At 35.3% G+C, this 20,453-nt stretch overlaps 1 protein-coding gene across 1 annotated transcript; it reads left to right on the top strand.

The window, feature by feature from the left end:
* Positions 1-1,024: 1,024 nt before the first annotated feature.
* Positions 1,025-19,306, top strand: LOC115974264 (exocyst complex component SEC3A). Its single transcript, XM_031094527.1, has 25 exons — positions 1,025-1,403; positions 2,330-2,400; positions 2,831-2,911; positions 3,005-3,072; positions 3,704-3,806; positions 3,892-4,037; positions 4,919-5,036; positions 5,161-5,265; positions 6,101-6,202; positions 6,283-6,420; positions 9,096-9,224; positions 9,328-9,408; positions 9,496-9,570; positions 10,824-10,997; positions 11,079-11,232; positions 11,346-11,410; positions 12,391-12,561; positions 12,652-12,731; positions 15,706-15,787; positions 16,347-16,444; positions 16,565-16,673; positions 16,787-16,855; positions 17,797-17,862; positions 17,942-18,031; positions 18,905-19,306. Exons 1-25 carry the CDS (start codon positions 1,229-1,231, stop codon positions 19,016-19,018), a joined length of 2,664 nt encoding a protein of 887 aa, XP_030950387.1. The 5' UTR covers positions 1,025-1,228; the 3' UTR covers positions 19,019-19,306.
* Positions 19,307-20,453: the final 1,147 nt, after the last annotated feature.

Genomic DNA, 20,453 nt, shown 5'->3' with positions numbered 1-20,453 from the left:
GAATTTGTAAGGAGATCCAAAATATCTTGGGGAAGTTATCCTTATTACCCTTCCAGATAAGACCCAACACATGACAGAGCCGTACTCTGCAGCCTTGTCAACCATACCCAACAATTCTGGGATTAGACTGATGGGACAAATATCAGTCTTGTATAGATTGACCCTACACGTGGACGAAGGACAATCAACACGGACGAGTATAAAAGAAGAAAGTAAGTAAATCTAAGGGGAGCCCATCCCACCTCCGAAAAAGAAAGATCACGTGGGGGAGAACATCTCAACAACACCGGACTTCACTGAAGAAAGTCCGTCGTTGGATAACCGGGGTAAGATCTTAATGGTCCTCGGATCAACTCCGAGGAGTCCCATCCCATAGGGTGCGACGTCTTAGGGTTTAAATGTTCAAGCCCAACTCCTTTTTTCTACATGAATTCCTCTAAAACCAAGATCGGGCACCGCCCCGTGACCAGCAGCTAGCTTTTCAAGCCCACTCTCTACAAATCATATTGTGAGGGACCTTTATTGTGTGAGCCCAAAAATGTTAGTGGGCCGCAAAGGAATCGTGTCCTTACATTAATAATTAATAAATTACATGAATTTTTTTTTTTTTTGAGAAAGTAAATTACATGAACTTAGATCAATCAAATACTTTTATTTTGATGTAACGATTCGATATAACGAATTTGTCCATATAGATTGATTGTACTTGTGTCGGCTATTAAAAAAAGAAAAAAAAATTTACAAAAAACTAAATTCAAATTTATAAAAAAAGATGGATTGGTTAGGGTACCGAACTAGATGTATGCACTGAACTATTTTTATTAAATGAAGGGTAAGATAGAGATGATTTGATATTAGAATTAAACATAAATGGTCAAAATAAAAATTTTAAAGCGTAAAAAAAGAATAAAAATGAAAAACAACCCAAAAGGGGAAAGTGTATTTTTGATAGGAGAAAGTTTCTCCTTTTAAGATATATATTTTTAACCTTTATAAAAAAATATTGTTTCTCTGCAACAAAATTCACCCGGGTTTGATACGTATAGATCGAACCCGTAGGCCCAAAACACCGACCCATTAATTACATTATCGAAATCTAATTTGTACTTTTCAATTTTCATTCATTCCGACATTTTCCACCTTCATCCTCTGTGTTGTGTGTTATCTCTTTCTCTCTCTGTGAAATCTGAATCATATACCAGAAAAAAGTTGAAATCGAAATCAGGAAATGGCGAAATCGAGCGCGGACGACGATGAGCTGCGGCGAGCTTGCGAGGCCGCAATCGAAGGCACCAAGCAGAAGATCGTGATGTCGATCCGCGTCGCCAAGAGCCGAGGGATCTGGGGCAAATCCGGCAAACTCGGCCGCCAAATGGCCAAACCTAGGGTTCTCGCTCTCTCAAGTTCGTATCTCTCTCTCTCTCTCTCTCTCTCTCTCTCTCTATCTGATTCATCGAAAATTCAATTAGTTTTTTGAATGTCGAAAAGCGAAATTGAGTTTCATCTCCAGCTTAAAATCATGAAGTTAAAATTATCAATTGCTGTGATTCTTTTAGATTTCTATGGTTCTTATTGTTTGGATGATTCTAGTTTTGGATCCTCACTCTCTTGGATTGGTTTCCACATCGATGCCAGTGTTAGATATATGTATTGTACAAGTGAAGTTGTAAACTTTGTTGCAGCATTTTAATCCAAATGGGAACCATAAGAATTGGACCGAAATCGTCCCCGGTTTGTACTAAACAGAAGCACTTTAATATTACTTTAAATACTACCAAAGCCTCTGACCTATGTGATTATCTCATTCATCGAAATTCAATTAGTTTTTGAATGTCGAAAGCGAGAATGAGTTTAATTAATAAACTATTATACTCCTAATTGTAATTCTTTTAGATTTCCGTGGTTCTTATTGTTTGGATGATTCTGTAAAAAGTTAAAATTGTTAGTTTTGGTGAAATTTTTTTCGCAACACTGGTATTGATGAGGATCATGATGGCACTGGTTAGTATTACTTTAAATACTGCCAATGCACTTTAAGGTAGAAGTTTAAGGATTTGGGTATATATGTACTTAACATAAAAGTTTAAAATTGATGCATAATAGGTGTAATTTGAGCTTTCCATCTTGATTGAAAGGTACCGTGAGATTTGGTTACGGTCTGAAATTTATCTAGATAAATGAAAAGTTATAGATTTAGGTAATATACATATACCCCCACATGGGTGTACATTGTCATATATGATTAACAGCTTATTAAATTGATTCCTAGGATTAGGTTCTGGTATTTAATTTGTGTGGCATTGTTAGTGAATGTGTGTGGTTTGTGCAGCAAAATCAAAAGGTCAGCGGATAAAAGCTTTTCTTCGAGTCATGAAGTATTCAACTGGAGGAGTTCTTGAGGTAAATATTGAATTTCTTATATTTTTTCATATTCGGAAAATTTTCAAAATGTTTTTAAAATTTATAAGGTTAATAGTGAATGGAGATTCAGTAATAGGAACTCAAACTCCACCAAAGCCCAGTATAGGTGTGATCATTGCCACAATGACTTGTTGGCTGGCATGATTATATGTTTAGGCACATGAGGCAGCTGTGGCAATTTGTAGGCTTGTGTGATCTAACAAAATCTTGCAAGCAATTTCAATTCTGATCGACTCAAATAAAATAGAAAAAGATAGGAAATATAATCGCCAGTAATGAGTTGGTTAATAGAACTATTGAAAATGAGTTGCATCATTTCCTACCTATTCATGATTTTCTGTAAAATTTTATTTTTTTGCTAATGATCTATTTTATTATAACTTTTGAAAAAAATTTCTTTCATTTGCAGCCTGCAAAGTTGTACAAGTTAAAACATCTATCAAAAGTGGAGGTTATAGCAAATGACCCCAGTGGATGTACGTTTACACTGGTAATGTTAAATCTCTTACTCTATATTACATTTGGATTCTGATTATGTACACACATTCTTTTGTCTTTTAGCTTCTAACCAAACTTCTTATAGGGTTTTGATAACCTCAGAAGCCAAAGTGTTACTCCACCTCAGTGGACCATGCGCAATATTGATGACAGGTAAATATGATGGGAGCAATGCACTCTTAAAAATATTGATGTAGGAGTATAACTCATAACATGGATGATGATGTGGCATGGTGACATGGCACGAGGGAGTGACATGGTACAAGGCCAGCCAAGCCTAAGGGCTGAATTTCACATGTGCCATATGATAATTGTAGCTAAATCCACATGTGCCAAGTTTGTTGTGGTATTTGAAAATTGGAGGGAAAATTAGTTAATGGCACATGCACAAGCTAGATTTTAGGAAGTTGTTAGAAGTAGAAGTCATGTGCTTTATTAAGTCTTGCATGTGATTAATATGTTATAATTGTATTCTAGCATGTGATAAATGTTAGTTATGGATGATGTCATCAACAATAGCTAACTCCTAGGCTATAAATATCCATGTACATGCATTGTAAAAAGATAGATTGATAGTAAAATTTCATATTTGAATTTGGATTGAGGTGTGAATTCCCTCTCTTTCTCTACTCCCCCCCCCCCCCTTCTAGAATCTCTCTCTTTAGAAAATGCAAGTGTTAATTTTCTTGCACTATTTTGGGATTGTAGCATAGGTTTTTGATTTGATATGCTCTTTTATAGTGTTATCATGTAGCTAATTATTGATTTGGACCTTTTCTTGTAGGAACCGCCTTTTACTTTGTATCTTAAACATCTGTAAAGATGTACTGGGTCGTCTTCCTAAAGTAGTTGGAATAGATGTTGTGGAGATGGCTCTTTGGGCGAAGGTGCGTATAATGATGTTCTACCTGTTTGATTTTTTATGTGGATTCACAATCTAACAACCCTTTCATTTAATTTTTCGCTGAATAGGAAAACACACCCTCAGTTAGTACTCAAAGGAACCTAACTGACGGGCCTGTTGTGGCAACAGTGACTGAAAGTGACTTGAAAGTGACTGTTGAAAAAGAACTTGTTTCTCAGGCTGAGGAGGAGGATATGGAGGCTCTTTTGGGCACGTACGTATTGCTTGCATTCTTTGATCTGAATCGGATCTATTTAATTGTGGCTTATATTGTTGTTTGGTTAATTTGGGATGTCTCATTGATATTTGATAAAGAATGACTATTGTTGATTGTTATTTGGTCAAGTTGAGATATATATAAATTTTACTAGACTATTGAAATTCCATTATATGAGAAGAAAAAGGTTTTAAGGTCCTTGACAATTTCGTGCCACTGATATTTGGAAATGGGTTAGACATGTGTGAGCTAGCCAAGGTATGCATTGACGCCAACCTAGGGTCTGATGAAAGGAGGAAGACTGCATTGATTGCATTCTCTCCATCCTTTCTTGTTTTTAATGGATACACTAATTTCTTGGGGTTCGGCCACTGAAATTCAGATTTCATTTTTGGGGTTCAATGTTTCTTTTCAATGCAAGGTTTTATTTGAATAATCATTGTTAGCCATAGAGATTTTGTATAGAGTTTGTCTTGTGATTCTGTCGGCATTGGTTGACCCTGCAGTTTTCAAGAAGTATCCATATCAAAGTCATTTTGTACTTAATGAAAGTGCCAAGTGGGCCACATTCTTTTTTATCTATTTTCTTTTCCATTGAAGCTTTGCAGGATCTTATTTTCTTTTCTTTTAATTGCATTTAAGGTCCAAAAAGCTTGGTAGACCTAGAGCTTGAGTTGGGCTTCATGTTCTTGTTGAAGAAGGAACAGTTGATTGCTACCAAATTTTTCTAGGTTGATGAAGAAGTTGTTGAGAGTTTAGTGTTATAATTTTACTCTTTTATGTCCTTAAATGCCAATTGCAGTTAGTACTATAAAGAAAGACAAATTGTCACCATGGCACCACCTTTTTAATTATATTTCTTAAAAAATGATTTGCAGTTATGTCATGGGAATTGGTGAGGCGGAGGCATTTTCCGAAAGGCTGAAGCGAGAGCTTCTGGCTTTGGAAGCAGCAAATGTGCATGCCATTTTGGAAAGTGAACCTTTGATAGATGAGGTAATTTTTGTTCTCATTTTAGAGAACTTGATGAATGGTTGTGCTGTTTATGTTTTTCCTTTATTAAGTCCTTTAAGTTGACAGATATGTATTGTGATTTATTTTTTGATTGTGGGTCTTGCAGGTATTGCATGGGCTTGAGTCAGCCACAAATTGTGTTGATGATATGGATGAATGGTTAGGCATCTTTAATGTGAAGCTTAGACACATGAGAGAGGACATTGAGTCGGTAAGGACTTCAACATACTTATTGTGCCCACTATTTATTTGTCTAGCTTGTTGTTATGTGTTATAAAAATGTTTCCTTGCTCTAGCTGGCCGGGTAAGTTAAGTAAATATAGAAATGTGTGGTATTTGGTGGGAGAGGAATGCTCTAATTTATGAAGGAACCGAAAGTTCAACTCAAGACCTGAAACTATCTTTTTCCATACTTTGCTTGGGTCGACAATGGCTTTGAGTGTTTTCACTTTTACTTCCTTGCCTGCTTTACTTGATAGTTGTACTTTTCTTGCATCTTAGTTTTGTTTGTTTTCAGGTTTACCTCAGCACACTTCCTGTGTGCTTTGGCTCTTTGTAGTTGATTAGTTTCATTCAATGAAGTTTTATTATTTATTTCAAAAAAAAAAAAAAAGTTTCCTTGCCTCCCCTCCTTTCTTCCCAGAAAACATAGCTGTTCATACATATATATTGGTCAAGGCCGTGTTTTGTCTTGGCATTAAAATTTATTTTAATAAGGATGTTGATCATTCCATGTGTTCTAGTTTCTCTCTCTGTCAATATAAATTATTTATGTCCCATACATGTTTATTTTCACTTTCCAATTATAGTTGCAGAAAAATCTTTTATGGTGGTAATTTTGTTGATAAAAAAAAACAGTTATGCTGCCACTACTGGATCTGATTTGAATTGCTAAATAATTATTCTGTTAGGGTTTGTTGAAAAAGTGATTGTTCTATATGCCATGTTACTTACACGGCTAATTTTTTTTAATCCTAAATTCTGTTTTTACTTCTCAATTTTATGTATTTAGCATGATTTCGAAAATATTGTTAACTCGTGTCCAGATAGAAACCCGCAATAACAATTTGGAGATGCAATCTGTGAATAACAAAGCTCTCATTGAGGAACTTGATAAGCTTCTTGAACGATTGCGTGTGCCTTCAGAGGTACTTTCTCCAATTGGATTACTAGTTTGAGTTTGAACAACTTGTTTTTGGTCTTTCTGATGACATTTCCTTGGTTGTAGTATGCAGCATGTTTGACGGGAGGTTCATTTGATGAAGCCCGCATGCTTCAAAATATTGAAGCATGTGAGTGGTTAACTGGTGCTTTACGTGGCCTTGAAGTACCTAATTTGGATTCTACCTATGCAAACATGCGAGCTGTATGTACTCTGCCATTTTCTTTGTTTATCATCTTTTTTCATTTTAAAAAAAAATTATGAGCCAGTAGAACTTTGTTCTAGATAAGTAGGACTAACACAAAAATATAAAATAAAAAAAACCTGCAACTTATGGGTGACTATACAATGCAGCAGCAAATGATCCATAATTTCATCACTACTGTTGCACATACAACACTAATTTTCCAAAATTTCGCCTCTCTTGGTAAGCTTGTTGCATGTCAAAATTCTTTCCCATGCCTCTATCCACATAAAAAATGTTACTCTTTTTGGAGTTTTAGTGCACCAAATGCTCTTCCAAGGGAAACTTACTCTAGTGGCGCCTCTTAAAGTTTCATAATACAATTGAACATTGAACTTACCACTAGTAGTCAGCTTCCACCTCAAGCCCTCTGTTAAATAAGCAATTCTCCCAAAAGCTTAGGTTTTTAGGAAATGGTGAATTTAATTACTTAACCAAAATTTAACACCCCTCCTCACATCTGGGCCTAACTTGTAATAAGTGAGGGCCTAACATGTGGGATTTTTAACATTTTAAATGAGAAGTAGATTAAAGATAGGGATTGAACTTAGGATTTCCTGCTTTGACACCATGTTAAATTACCAATTCTCCCAAAAGCTTAAGTTGTTAGGAAATGATAAATTTAATCACTTAATCATAATTCGAACGCCCTTCATTTGGGACATTGAAATATAAATTATTTTGAAACATAGATGCTATTGATTCCATTCTCCAATCATTAAAATCATGTATAAATCTGATATTCCTCAGTCGAATTCTCCAACATTCGGTATTTCCAAATAGGAATGAACAGATACAACTCCAGCAACAACTCCTGCAATGCTTGATTTCCACACCATATGCCATGCTAGAACCTTACCCTTCGTCCACCATATACTGAATGTAGGTTGCAAATATCTCCCAACCTGGCCTAGTATTCCTCCATAAGCTTTAGTTTACCATAATTTGATCAATGCTATTAATTCAATAATGAACACGTTTCAAGAGAGTTTTGCAGCAATTATGCTGCTGAGGTTTGTTTGATGCAATCTCTCCAAGGTGTGATCTAAGGAAACTCTAGGTGCGATGCGTAGGGAAAACTAGGTGATAGGGTCATAGTTATTTTCCATGGAGAAGTTTTTGGAGAGCTAAAGCACTACCAAGGGTGAACTAATTTGTTTGGACAGCAGCAAGGGGCAAGATTACCATAGACAACTTTCATAAAAGGGGTATTGTGGTTATGGATTGGTGTTGCATGTGTAAAGACCTTTAGTTTCCTACATTTCACACTGCTTTGTAGGTGTTTCTTGGGTGATGCCACAGACGGGATTGAATTGTGGGCATGTTGGAAAGGATGGTGAGGAAGACATGAAGCTTTGGAGAGTTGGATATCATTCCTCTGTTGATCAAGAATTTCTATATCTGGGAAGTATCATTATCATCCAATAAGAAGGGTTTCAATTTGAAAATTATTCTTCATTGGTTGATGTCGTTTATTTGGTGGGAGCAGAATGGGTGGACATTTGAAGGAAGGGAGTTAACGATGGAGGATTTGAAGCAATTATATTTGATTTTCTTTGAGTCGACGAAGGCTGTGAAACCCGTTTCTTCTTTGAATTTTCATGATTCTATTGTTATATTAAAATTGCATAGAAAACATTTTGTTGTTTTTTTCCCCCGGATATATTCTTATATACTCCATGTTTACGAGGGTCAAACCTTTTTTCTTTTTTCTATGAAGTTTATTACATAGCAAAAAATTTCCAGCACTTTCAATCTTATTCTGGCAAACCCAGACCTGAATGGTGTTCCCATCTTTCCCTCAAAATCCAAATCTTAGAGCCCCAGACCTGCCATCCATCAAATAGCTCCCAAACAATCCCAAAATACTGTTTACTACCAAAGAACAGCAAACCCAAACTTAAGTATCCGTTTGGATACTGCGTTTCACGTTTTTCACATTTTCAGTCAGTGGGTCCCGTGCACTGTTCACGGGACCCACAAGTAATTTTTTCACCAAAATTTTTATTAAAACTGGGTCCCACGGCATTATTCACACATTTAAAAATTATTTTGCTACAATGTTTTTAGTTTTCAGTTTTCAGCAATAAACGGTATTCAAACAGACCCTAAGTTTTGTTCCTTGTTTTGCCATCAAACCAAAACCCTAAATCCCTAACTTTGACCAATCTTTCTCCACCATTAAATCCTAATCCTAGCCTGTCAAAAGTCCTCAAGATACTTGTTGCCAAGAGAATCCTGCAACCCAACCTACAACTTTCCCTTTACTTCCATCCCTTTAGACCTACAGAAGGTCTGTACTCCACAGCAGATAGACCCAGGAATTCTTGCCTCTTTTTCTTTTTTTTTTCATCATTCAAATTTTTAGTTATGAATATGTACCCTATTACAAGTTTCTCTGTAATCTTGGTTCCTACATCAAATGTGAGCATCTTGGCAGCATATTTATAGTAGCTGCCTAGCGGGTAAATGTACCATACCAATTGTGGGATTCAAGAATGAACCCAATTATGACTTAATTTCTTACTTTCATTGTAAATGCCATTCTTTATGACTTCTAGCATAGAAAGTCTTTTGAATATCTTTATTCTGCAAAACTGGCTCATTTTAATGATAGTAGCTGAAACTCTCACAGGTTAGAGAGAAGCGAGCAGAACTTGAAAAGTTGAAAAGCACATTTGTCAGGAGAGCTTCTGAGTTCTTGAGCAACTACTTTGCCAGCTTGGTGGATTTCATGATAAGTGACAAGAGTTACTTTTCTCAGGTACTCTTTTTCCCGCCACCCTCATGTTGTTTAAATCTTGGAAGTGATCATAATATTCATTAATTTGGAATTATAAGTATTGCTTCTATGATTTATTGAACAGCGGGGACAGTTGAAGAGGCCCGATCATGCTGACTTGAGGTACAAATGCAGGACATATGCTCGCCTTCTACAACATCTAAAGGTCATTTTGAGACATTGCTGTAAATTTCAAATGCTATGCCAAGTTTTTTTTTTTCTTTCTTATTATTTTACCTGTTTGAATGTGCAGAGTCTTGATAAGAATTGCCTGGGTTCACTGAGAAAAGCTTATTGTGGCTCCCTTAACTTGCTTCTTCGTCGGGAGGTGAATGATCACAAATCTTTTATAACATCGTCTTGATCTTACTGTGTTTTTTTAGTATACTTTCAAAATATTTATCCGTGCGAAGGTTGTACAACTAAGTTTCAGTTACTTATGTTTTTTCATTAAGTGACGGCTTAGATGCTATGATTTCTTGTAATCCTTATGGTTCATCATGGGTAGGCTAGGTTTCTGCACCAGTCAACTGGTTCAATATTGAAACATTTGAGAATTGAACCTATCCAAGTGTAGTTCCTCGGGTTCAGTTAGCGGCCTTGCTTGGTCGTGTAGAGTTGTTTCAACTTTTACGTTTGCAGCTGCAAAACTTCAGTTACACTGTCCTTGGATGTTGGAACAATTTTGCCTGCTTTGCTGCACCTATCCTATCTTTGCCCCGACTGGAAGAGTCTTATCTGACAGATTTTAATATCAACGTTTTTTGAAAGAAAAAAATCTACACCTGTAGAAAACATCTTACTCAAAACAAAACCCTACTAGATAGATTGGGTATTGTCTTGTCTAGAGGAAGATATTAGCAGCTGGATAGCCTGGATTGGTTATTGTGGATGCCATGACCAATACCCTATCAGAATTTAGGACATGTACAGTATGGCTAGCCATGATGGTATAATTTTGTAACGGATGTTGACTACAAAATTGGGTGACAGGCCAACATTTATCAAACATGGTTGAAACTGGGCTAATGTTGCATGTGGTTAAAACTACCAATATTACAGTAGTCTGGTATGTTGTACTTCTTTCCAACTGCCATGCTGTCTATACATATGAGTGGGAGTTAAGGAAGTTTAGCTAGTTTCCACACAAAGCAAATCAAGTTTCCAGCTATCTCTATCTGTGTAGATAATTTGTCAGTTGGCTCCCAAATACCCTATAAGTCTATAAACACTTTATTGATATGGTTTTTTGTGTCAACTATGTAACCATGGTTTTATGTTTAGTGACTTTGCTGAGTTCTTTGATAACTGCAACTTTCTCTGCAGGGCAATCATTCATTTTTAAGAAGCTGAACAGTTATATAGGAAAAACCCATATTTTCCCTTCTCCCACCTTGAGAAAAGAGAAATCTATTATGTGCATTTGCTATCTTCAACATTCTACTATTTGGGGAACCATGAAGATTACAGATCAAATTGTCTCTTGCATCTTTTATGGTTTTAATTTATTTACTGACTTCTCTGAAACTTGGTGTGATGGTTCTAAATATATGGTTTCGAATTTCTATAATTCATTTACAGGCTCGTGAATTTGCCAATGAGCTTCGTGCCAGTACAAAAGCGTCGAGAAATCCAACTGTGTGGCTGGAAGCTTCCACAGGTTCTGGTCAAAATGTGAATGCCGCAGACACTTCTACAGTCTCTGAGGCTTATGCCAAAATGCTGACAATTTTTATCCCACTCCTTGTAGATGAGGTCAGAGTCCTAATTTTGTACACATGTCTTGAAATCCAAACTATACTAGTATAAAGATCCATTTTATGGTGCAAACTGCAGAGTTCTTTTTTTGCGCACTTCATGTGCTTTGAAGTTCCTGCACTTGTTCCTCCAGGAGGTCTTGTCAATGGTAATAAAACAGGATATAATGATGATGATGCCAATGATGATGATTTGGGAATTATGGATATTGATGACAATGACAGTAAAACTGGTATTTTCCCCCAATCTGCTGTCACTCCTGTTTATGTTTGTCTAATGTATGCTGAAGATCTGCTGCTCTTAGTTTTCAAACTGTGACTTCAAATAAATTATTTGATTTTGTATGTAAAACTTCAGCGGAGCTTGCGGCATTAAATGAATCTCTTCAGGATTTACTTGATGGAATCCAAGTAATGTGCACAAGATACTGCTTAATTATGTTCATGTCCCCACATGTGCCTTTGGCTATTTGCAGTTGCTTTGTTTTGTTATAACATGTTGACTCCATCAAAAAAGCTTCCATGCATCTTTGGAAAGAGAAGAATTCCTTAATTTGTAGATGCCACTTTAGAATTCAGATCCTGTTCTTTGGCCAAAACTTGAAGCCAATCTTTCTGTTATATCTGTTATTATAATCATCCAATCAGGTTCAGGATCTCCATGTATGACTGAACACTGTGGAGCTTAGAAGTGGAATGTAATCCCTGGTGGTTAATCTTACTTTTGGAAGGGTGATTTGTCATCATATGCACAATTTTGATAGGTGTCCAGTGGAGATCCATGTCAGGCAAGGTTGTTGCTGCTGTCAATGGGATTCTAAGTTTACATGGTGGTGCCTGGTTGGCCTTAGGATTGTAATGAAAATTGTGTATGGAGGGAAGTTAAATGCTTCTTTGTATCTTAGTCAATAAGCAATTCTATTTCCGAAGTCTAAAGACTAGGGGGGTTTTACGTGGTCAAATTTTAACTACTGGTCGTATGTTTGGATATGATAGCCATGTTGTCAACTTAATAGAAGGGGTGATGAAGGGATGATGGTTGGACAAGTGAGTATTCTCCGAACTGTGCTAGAAAAATTTAAAATGACAACGGCAGAGAACCCAAATATACTTGAGTGAAGCAACCCATGTGTTTTATAACACCTTAATTGTAAGATTTTATATATCTTTTTCTGAGCTGAAATTCTATAACATGGATGAATATTGTTAAACCCAAAGTTTTGGGACTAAGGCTTTGTTGTTGTTGGATGAGGATTGTTAAGTGGCTTGCATCTTCTTCATTACTGTCTTCTATGTTTTACTTGTAAAATTGCTGTTTAGTACTAGGCACTGTTTGGAGGTTGCAAGATAATTTTGTTTTGACCGAAGATGCCAATATATATGAATTTCAGGAAGACTTTTATGCTGTGGTAGACTGGGCTTACAAGATTGATCCTTTACGTTGCATATCAATGCATGGAATCACTGAGCGCTATCTCTCAGGTCAGAAAGCTGATGCAGCGGGATTTGTACGTCTCTTGCTTGGTGACCTAGAGTCAAGAATTTCCATGCAGTTCAGTCGAGTAAGATTTAACTTTCAAGGAGAAACAAATTATCGCCATATACATTAAGAGCATGATCTTTACCTATTTAACTTGTGAATTGTGTTGCAGTTTGTGGATGAAGCTTGTCACCAGATTGAAAGAAATGAGCGCAATGTTAGGCAGATGGGTGTCCTCTCATACATCCCCAGGTAAAGTAGAAACCTTGCTTATCCTTATTTTGTTTGATGCAAATTAACAACTTCTTGTGATTATGGCAATTGGAAATTTGTACATTACATTTTCCGGTTAGCTGATAGATGTAGAAGCAATGGAATATCTTCATTGTATATGTTTAACTTTCAGTCTTCTGTGTACTGAATTTATAATTCTGTAACTTTCAGCTGATAGATAAAGTTTTTTTTTTTTTTTTAATAAAAATATTCTTAATGGTCCTGGTCCCGGTCTTGATGGATTCACTATCCCACATATCCCCCATAACACCCCTTAAAACATCCCTTTGCAACTTTTCAATCCTATTAGCCACACTTGTAGGAAGAGTATACAAAGATGATTAATAAGTAGGAAGGCTCAAAAGCATACTCTTAAATAAAGTCAACCGACCTCCTTTAGAGAGATAGAGTTTCCTCCACCCCGCTAGCCTCTGATCAACTTCTCCAAGATAGGATTCTAAATAGCTGTCAACTTGTACGAGGCGTGATTCCTGGTGTGGGGGACAACTGCTAAAGGAGTTCCCTTAATTATTTTGAATAGCATTTGATACGGAGGCATCAATGGCAGGCCACTGAACTCATCACTAGGATATCATTTTTGTCCAAACAATTCACCGATCAAAAAAAAGTTTTTTCCAAACAATTCAGGATTAGGAGCTGGAATTCATGGCAACTTTTATAGATCTTATTTATTCTAGTCCGATATACCAGAGTGGAGTGGATACACATCATTGGAATCCTTTCTAGGCCTTATTTACTTACAAGTGTCATGTGGGATAGAATGGGAGTGGTACGTTTGATGTTTTCTCTTATTACAAGGCTATTCGTGGTACTTATTTTAACTCATTCCCTTGGAAGAGTATATGGCATGTCAATGCTCCAAGGGGGGTGTCTTTTATTTGTGTGGACATCAGCTTGGAGTAAGATTCTTACTAATGATGATGATGCTGTATGTGTCAGTGTATTGGTGAAATGGTGGATCATTTATTGCTCCATTTTAACGTTGCTTATGCTTTGTGGAGTAAAGTATTTAAGATGTTTGAGGTTCAGTGGGTGATGCCATTGAATGTAGCAGACCTGTTATTTGGATGGAGAAATTGGTTTGGGAAACACTATTTGGATGTTTGAAATCTTACTCCATTGTATTTGATATAGCGTGGAGGGAACAGAATAGCCATATGTTTGAGGACATTGCGAGACCTCTAAATCAATTGAAGTCCTTGTTGATTCGTACCTTGTTTGAATGGTCTCGCGCATGGGGTTTTACACATTGTACTTCCATTTTTGAGTTTTCAAACTCTATTCAATTTTTTTTTCTATTTCTTGTAATTTTTAAAAATACTTTGTGTTCATCATTGTGAACACGAAGTAATCTTCTATTTCAATCAAACATTATTACTTAAAAAAAAAAAGAGATAAAATGTGTTTGAGGTCAAATCCTATTAAACTCTATTCTTTTTTTTTTTTTTTTTTTGATAGGTAACAAATCCTATTATAAACTCTTACACCCATTGACCTGGTCTTCCTTCCCTTGGAAAAGTTTGTGGAAGCCTAAAGTCCCTACTATGGTGGCAGTTTTTCTTTGGACTGCAACTTTGGGGAAATTCTTGACTATTGATAACCTTAGGAGACCCATACTTGTCATAGACTGGTATTGAATATGTAAATCAACTGGGGAAACTATAAACCACCTGCTTCTTAATTGCCCCATCAAGAACTTTTGAGTATTGTATTTGTTTTGTTTGGGGTCTTGTGGGTTATGCCAAAGGGTGTGGAGGAGCTTCTAGTCAGTTGGCAAGGCAGGTTCGGTAGAAGCAGCAATAGTGTGATTTGGAACAAGATTCCCCTCTGTATCATGTGGTGTCTTTAGTGTTAGCAAAATGCTAGGACTTTTGAGAGACATGAAAAATCTATTCCAGATCTCAAGCTTTGTTTCCTCAAATCGTTATTTGAGTGGATAAATGCTTACTCTTTGTTTTCTTTTGCTATTATGTTTGAGATGCTTGATTTGTGCTTAATTTTGGTGTGCTTTGTGTACATATCCTTGTACCAAGATGTCACAAAGTTGCCAAGTAATGAGCTAAGAGTAGTTATGCTTTGCAACTTGATTTGACAACCTGAAAACATATGGTTACTGAGGTTGGTAATCTCTGCATATTAATTGACTGTGGATCGTGATACATGAAGTAGTGAGGAATTCTTATTTAGCAGAAATGTTTTGTGGTAATGTTCACTCAAACTATTTCAATAATCTGTTGCCTGTCAATATTTTAGGCTGCACATACTGGATTCAGAATTTTTTTTTTTTTTGATAAGTATACTGGATTCAGAAATATTTCCCAAATATTCTAAATTTTTATTTATTTATTTATAAGTAGATGTTCTAAATCGTTATTGATGCTCAGTTTGAAATTTTTACAAAAAAAAGTGTAACATAATTATTGAAGATATTACTCCTGCTAGAATGGTTTTGTAGAAGAAAGTTAATTTGCTTCTAAAATGAAGACCATAGGTTAAATTTGAATATTCTTTGAATTAAATGAGGTTTTATTTATTTAAATGATGTTGAAGCACTTTTATCTGTTTGTGAATGCAGTGTCATAAATTGGAAAAAGTGACTGTTCATCCCCCTGGACTTATTATCTTGATGATTAAGTTGTCCTTGGCTTTTGCATACTTATAATTAATTTTACCTTTTGGGTGTAGAACCCTTTCTTTTATAAGGTTATGTGGTTTCTTTGAGTTTCCTTACTATTTGATGGGTCCGGGATTTTCTTGTGGTCCAAAAGCTCATATCAGATTGATTAATGTAGAGATTGGGGAAATTAAAATGGTTTTGCATGTATGACTGTACAGTATAATTACATTGTAAATATCAATTTTCAATTTATATACATTAGATAATTTTTTTTGAGGCATTATATTAATAAATTGTCCTCATTATTTTGCATAGATTTGCAACTCTTGCAACGCGTATGGAGCAGTACATCCAGGGACAATCTAGGGATTTGGTAGATCAAGCATACACAAAATTTGTGAGTGCTTTCTTCTCAGACATGTACTCATGAAATTGTTGTAGAGAGTGCTACAGGGCATCAAACAATGTATTGATTTGATCACATAGCTAAAAAATAATAATAATAATAATAATAGTAAAAACAGTAATGAATTAAAGTATTAATTCGTTAATTATCAACTGTTGGCTTCCTTGAAAGGAATATTTTTTTGGCTTTCTGCTGATAAGTGATGATGGGAGGTGGTGGTGAACCTATCCTTTGCAAGTCTTCACCCAGACAAGAACTGATACTGATGAAAGAATTTTAGTGCTGTTAATAACCTTGGTCCACCTGACCTTTTTTGCATCAAGAAATACAGTGTTTTTTTTAATTTTTTATTTACATATTTTATCAAATCAAATCTGTAACTAGAGCTGCTGGTAGTATGATAATTATTGCAGATGATATATTTTGCATGTTGGTTTGATTTTGTTATATTATTGCATGTAATATGTTGGGTTCGTTGATTTGATTTTCTAATGGAACTTTTGCGTTAGGGATTTTTGGTTCTCACTTACATTGGGAAGTTTTTTTACAGGTTAGCATAATGTTTGTTACATTGGAGAAGATTGCACAAACAGATCCAAAATATGCTGATATTTTTCTGTTAGAAAACTATGCAGCTTTTCAGAATAGGTAGTTTACCTTTCCTCGAGCACAGTTACAATTTGATCTTCTTAGTGTTTCTCAAGGGCAAAATATATGCTTGGAATTGCTAGTTAGTTCATTTAGCTGATTAGAAGCTGTTACGTGCAGCTTGTATGACCTAGCCAATGTGGTGCCCACATTAGCCAAATTTTATCACCAGGCGAGTGAAGCTTATGAGCAAGCTTGCACTCGTCATATCAGCGTGATTATTTACACTGTGAGTGTGCCTACATTACCTTTTTTTCCTAGTTTTTCCACTTTTGAGCATTCCTTGACATTTTATTTGGAATGTCCACATCCTCAATATTTTACTTTTGGGTTATGCTGCAGCAATTTGAACGCCTTTTCCAGTTTGCTAGAAGAATCGAGGATTTGATGTACACAATCACGCCGGAAGAGGTTAGTGTGTTAGTGATTGTATCATCCTATGCTCATAATTTGTTAAGCATGTTCAATCTGTTAGCTTCTTAGAAAATCTTAAATTACTTGCTTTGTAGAACATCCCATGTTCTTTGCATAGAAGCAAAACACTATATGAATGCCACTGACTTGGTCTGAGTGATGTTATCTTATTTATAAAAATAAATTTAAATTAAAAGGGATGTTTAAGTTAAAAGCTTTTTTTGTTTGTTTGTTAATATATATCCAATTTTTCTGACCAGTTGATCCTTAATAAACTTAAAAGGGATATTACATGTCTCCAAGAATATTGTTTCAACGTATGGGATTATGGAGCAAGTTTGGCATGCCAATGGCCTTATGGCCCAGTGGCATTCGTCTCCTTATGTAAGGTTTAGTTCAAGGGGTCAAATCCCCTTATCTATAAGGAAAAAGAAAAAGAAAAAATGTTGCATCAATTAGATTAGAGGTTGGGCCTTGATGTGATGGCAAGTGCCTTCCACCAATATTAACAAGTCACATGTTCAAGTCCAGAAATCAGCATCTCTCTCCCCCACACTTGTTATTACTAACTAGGTACGACCTTGTTAGTAATAAATGTCATTCAACACACTTCTGCCATATTCTTCTATTTAATGGAATTTCGAAACTGTCCATGGTATTATTCTCCATGTTAAAACTTACATCAGAAAGCACTTATTGCTCCACCACAAAGGTAATATTGTTCTAGTTTTCTTTTAAATAGAGATGTCATAACTAAAAACTGTTTGTTTCTAGTGGTTGTTATGCCTTGGTAGCTTCTTCTTCTTCTTCTTCTTCTTTTTTATTTTTATTTATATTTTTATTTATTTATATTTTTTTTGTTTTTAATTACTATTACCTACTTGTTTACTAATTTCCCTGATGTTATGGCTCAAATCATGTGCCTTCACGAATTTCAGATCCCATTCCAGCTTGGGTTGTCAAAAATGGATCTCCGGAAAATGTTAAAATCCACTTTATCTGGGGTAAGTGGCTACTGTTAGATTATCCCTTCCGTAGTTTCAAACATGCTTTGGTAATAATGTTGTGGCTTCTTTGATACAGGTTGACAAGTCCATCAGTGCTATGTATAAGAAGTTGCAGAAGAATTTAACTTCAGAGGAACTGTTGCCTTCTTTATGGGATAAATGCAAGGTAAATTGTATCTTCTTTTCTAAAGCACGTTCAGGGCTTAGTATTTTAAGGCTCTTTTGTGAGTTCTTTGGCATTATGATAGATAGATATTTGGATGTTTCAAAAATCTAATATTTTGATCGATTGGAGGACAAAGTGTAGAGGAACCAAATTTTGAAATGGAATATTGGTCTAAAAATGTGCAATGCCCAAAGGAACAAAAGAAAACCTCCTGACCAACCTAATTTCTACTAGCAATAATCATTAATCTTGTGACCTATACTATCAAAGATACATTTAATCATAAGTAGGAATCATTGTTGTCTTGATGGTAATAGTTTTGCGGCCATGTTAGGTGGTGAATCTCCTAAATGACTTTTATTTCCTTTACCTCTTCCCTTGGTTGTCCTTTATTTTTTATTTTATTTTATTTTATTTTTTCTGATTCTTATGATTTGAGGTAGTTATGAAGGGATTCAGCTCCAAAATTATTTTTAAGAAAAAATAAATGTAGTTATGAAGGGATAAGAAGATTGCTAAGTAGATATCTTAGGCCATTTAGTATGGCTCAGTGGTAATGACCCCTTGGTAATGACATTCTTTGTGGTGCCATATATTTGTGGTTTGAACCCCACATCTCCCCTCTCCCACTATCTACCTATAAAAACGTGTAGATATCCTACATTCGCATAAGTAGTTTTTGATGTTGGATTACACTTCATCTGTTTAAGGCTTTTAAGGAATTAAATCTATATAAGGTGTTCATTGAAGTTAAGATGCTGTTTTGGATTCGGTTTGTAACAGCAAAATTTTGGATACATGTACACCATTAATGAGCTCAGCATTTTTTTGTTGATTTTAATATCTAATGGAGGTTGTTTTATATTTTTCCAGAAGGAGTTTCTAGACAAGTATGAAAGTTTTGTTCAACTTGTTGCCAAGATTTACCACCCCTCAGAGAACATCCCCACTGTCTCAGAAATGAGAGAACTTCTGGCCAACTTGTAGAGAAGAGCGTTTTGTAAAATCCTGAATAGTTTGTGTTTTAGTAGATAGGTGTTTTAGCCCGATGTAATCATTCATTTAATCCATTTTTCTATATAAATTGATTTTGGGACAGGCATTTCAAGTGTCTTTTATCTAAATAGGTTAAATAAAACTCTAGTGTACAATTCTCACAGCGCACTGTATAATATTCTTGTGTTTTTGTATCTGGCTGTTTTCCACCATTCAGTTTAGGCCCTTGATTCAATTGTCAAACTAATCCCTAAGATTTAAATTTTAGATGAAATTTCACTATTGGTCCCTAAAGTTTACTTGCTCTTTTTAGTCTCAAAAGTTTCAAATGAGTGTTATTGGACCCTTAAATATAAAAAGAGAGTGCCTTTAGTATAGTTAACTTCCGTCAGTTTTCTTTTGCTTATGTGTCTAACATAAAAATGATGTGGCAAATTTCTATTATTAAAAAATTACACGTAATCATGGCCCTAACCCAAACCCAAATAGAAAGGGGTTCTTAAATGAGTTTTTCCCTTCTTCTCTAGTTGCTTGGCATGCCCAAACACCATTGACAATAACAATCTCAATCCACCAACAATAACTACCTTGTTGCAAAATGAAATCTATTTATTCAACTCTAAGGGTGTGTTTGGTAGAGTGGATTTTAGGGATGATGAAAAAAAAAAAAAAAAAAAAAAAAAAAGAAAAAGAAAAAGAAAACTTTTTGAAGAGTGTTTGGTTGAGAGGGGGAGGGGGAAAAATGATGGTGGGGCTCAGGTGTTTTTTCCTCAGGCCTATCAAAAAGCAAAATGAAAAGAAAACTAGGTGGGAGGAATTTAATAGAGAAATGACGAAAACGTTCATGTGCAAGCACATGGGCTTTGTACGTTGTTGTTGTTGTTGTTGTTGTTGTTGTTTTTTTTTTTTTTTTTTTTTTTTTTTTTTTTTTTTTTTTTTTTTTGTTTAGAAGATTTTTTTTTTGGACATGATTTTTATTTTTTAATAAATTTGGGTGATTGCTTTTTTCTTTTTTTTTTTTTTCTTTTTTGTCACTTTTTGGTTTTAATTGGGCATCATTTTTTAACAAAGGTATATGAGTAAATTTATATAGATTCAAATTTTTCATCCTTTTACTTTTCCACTCCCAACCAAACAAAAAAGAGAGAAATTAAAATATTTTCTATCCTCTTATTTTTCCACCCCTCCAACCAAAAAGACCCTAAAGATAAAAATTGGCAATAATAGTATAGTACGAACAAACTCAGCCAAAGCAAAATGAAATCTAATTTCCAATCCATAAAGGTAACAAATGGCAATAGTAAGAACAAACCCAACAAAAGCCAAATGAAATTTGATTTCAAGTCCGTCTCAAAACAGAGAGAGAGAGAGAGAGAGAGAGAGAGAGAGAGAGAGGATTTTGCACAACTCTAAGCTCTAAATGAGA

This window comes from Quercus lobata, chromosome 2 (assembly GCF_001633185.2).
Source record: "Quercus lobata isolate SW786 chromosome 2, ValleyOak3.0 Primary Assembly, whole genome shotgun sequence".
Taxonomy (NCBI): Eukaryota; Viridiplantae; Streptophyta; class Magnoliopsida; order Fagales; family Fagaceae; genus Quercus; species Quercus lobata.
Note: the sequence above shows the minus strand (reverse complement) of the source record. Positions and strands in the feature narration are given on the sequence as shown.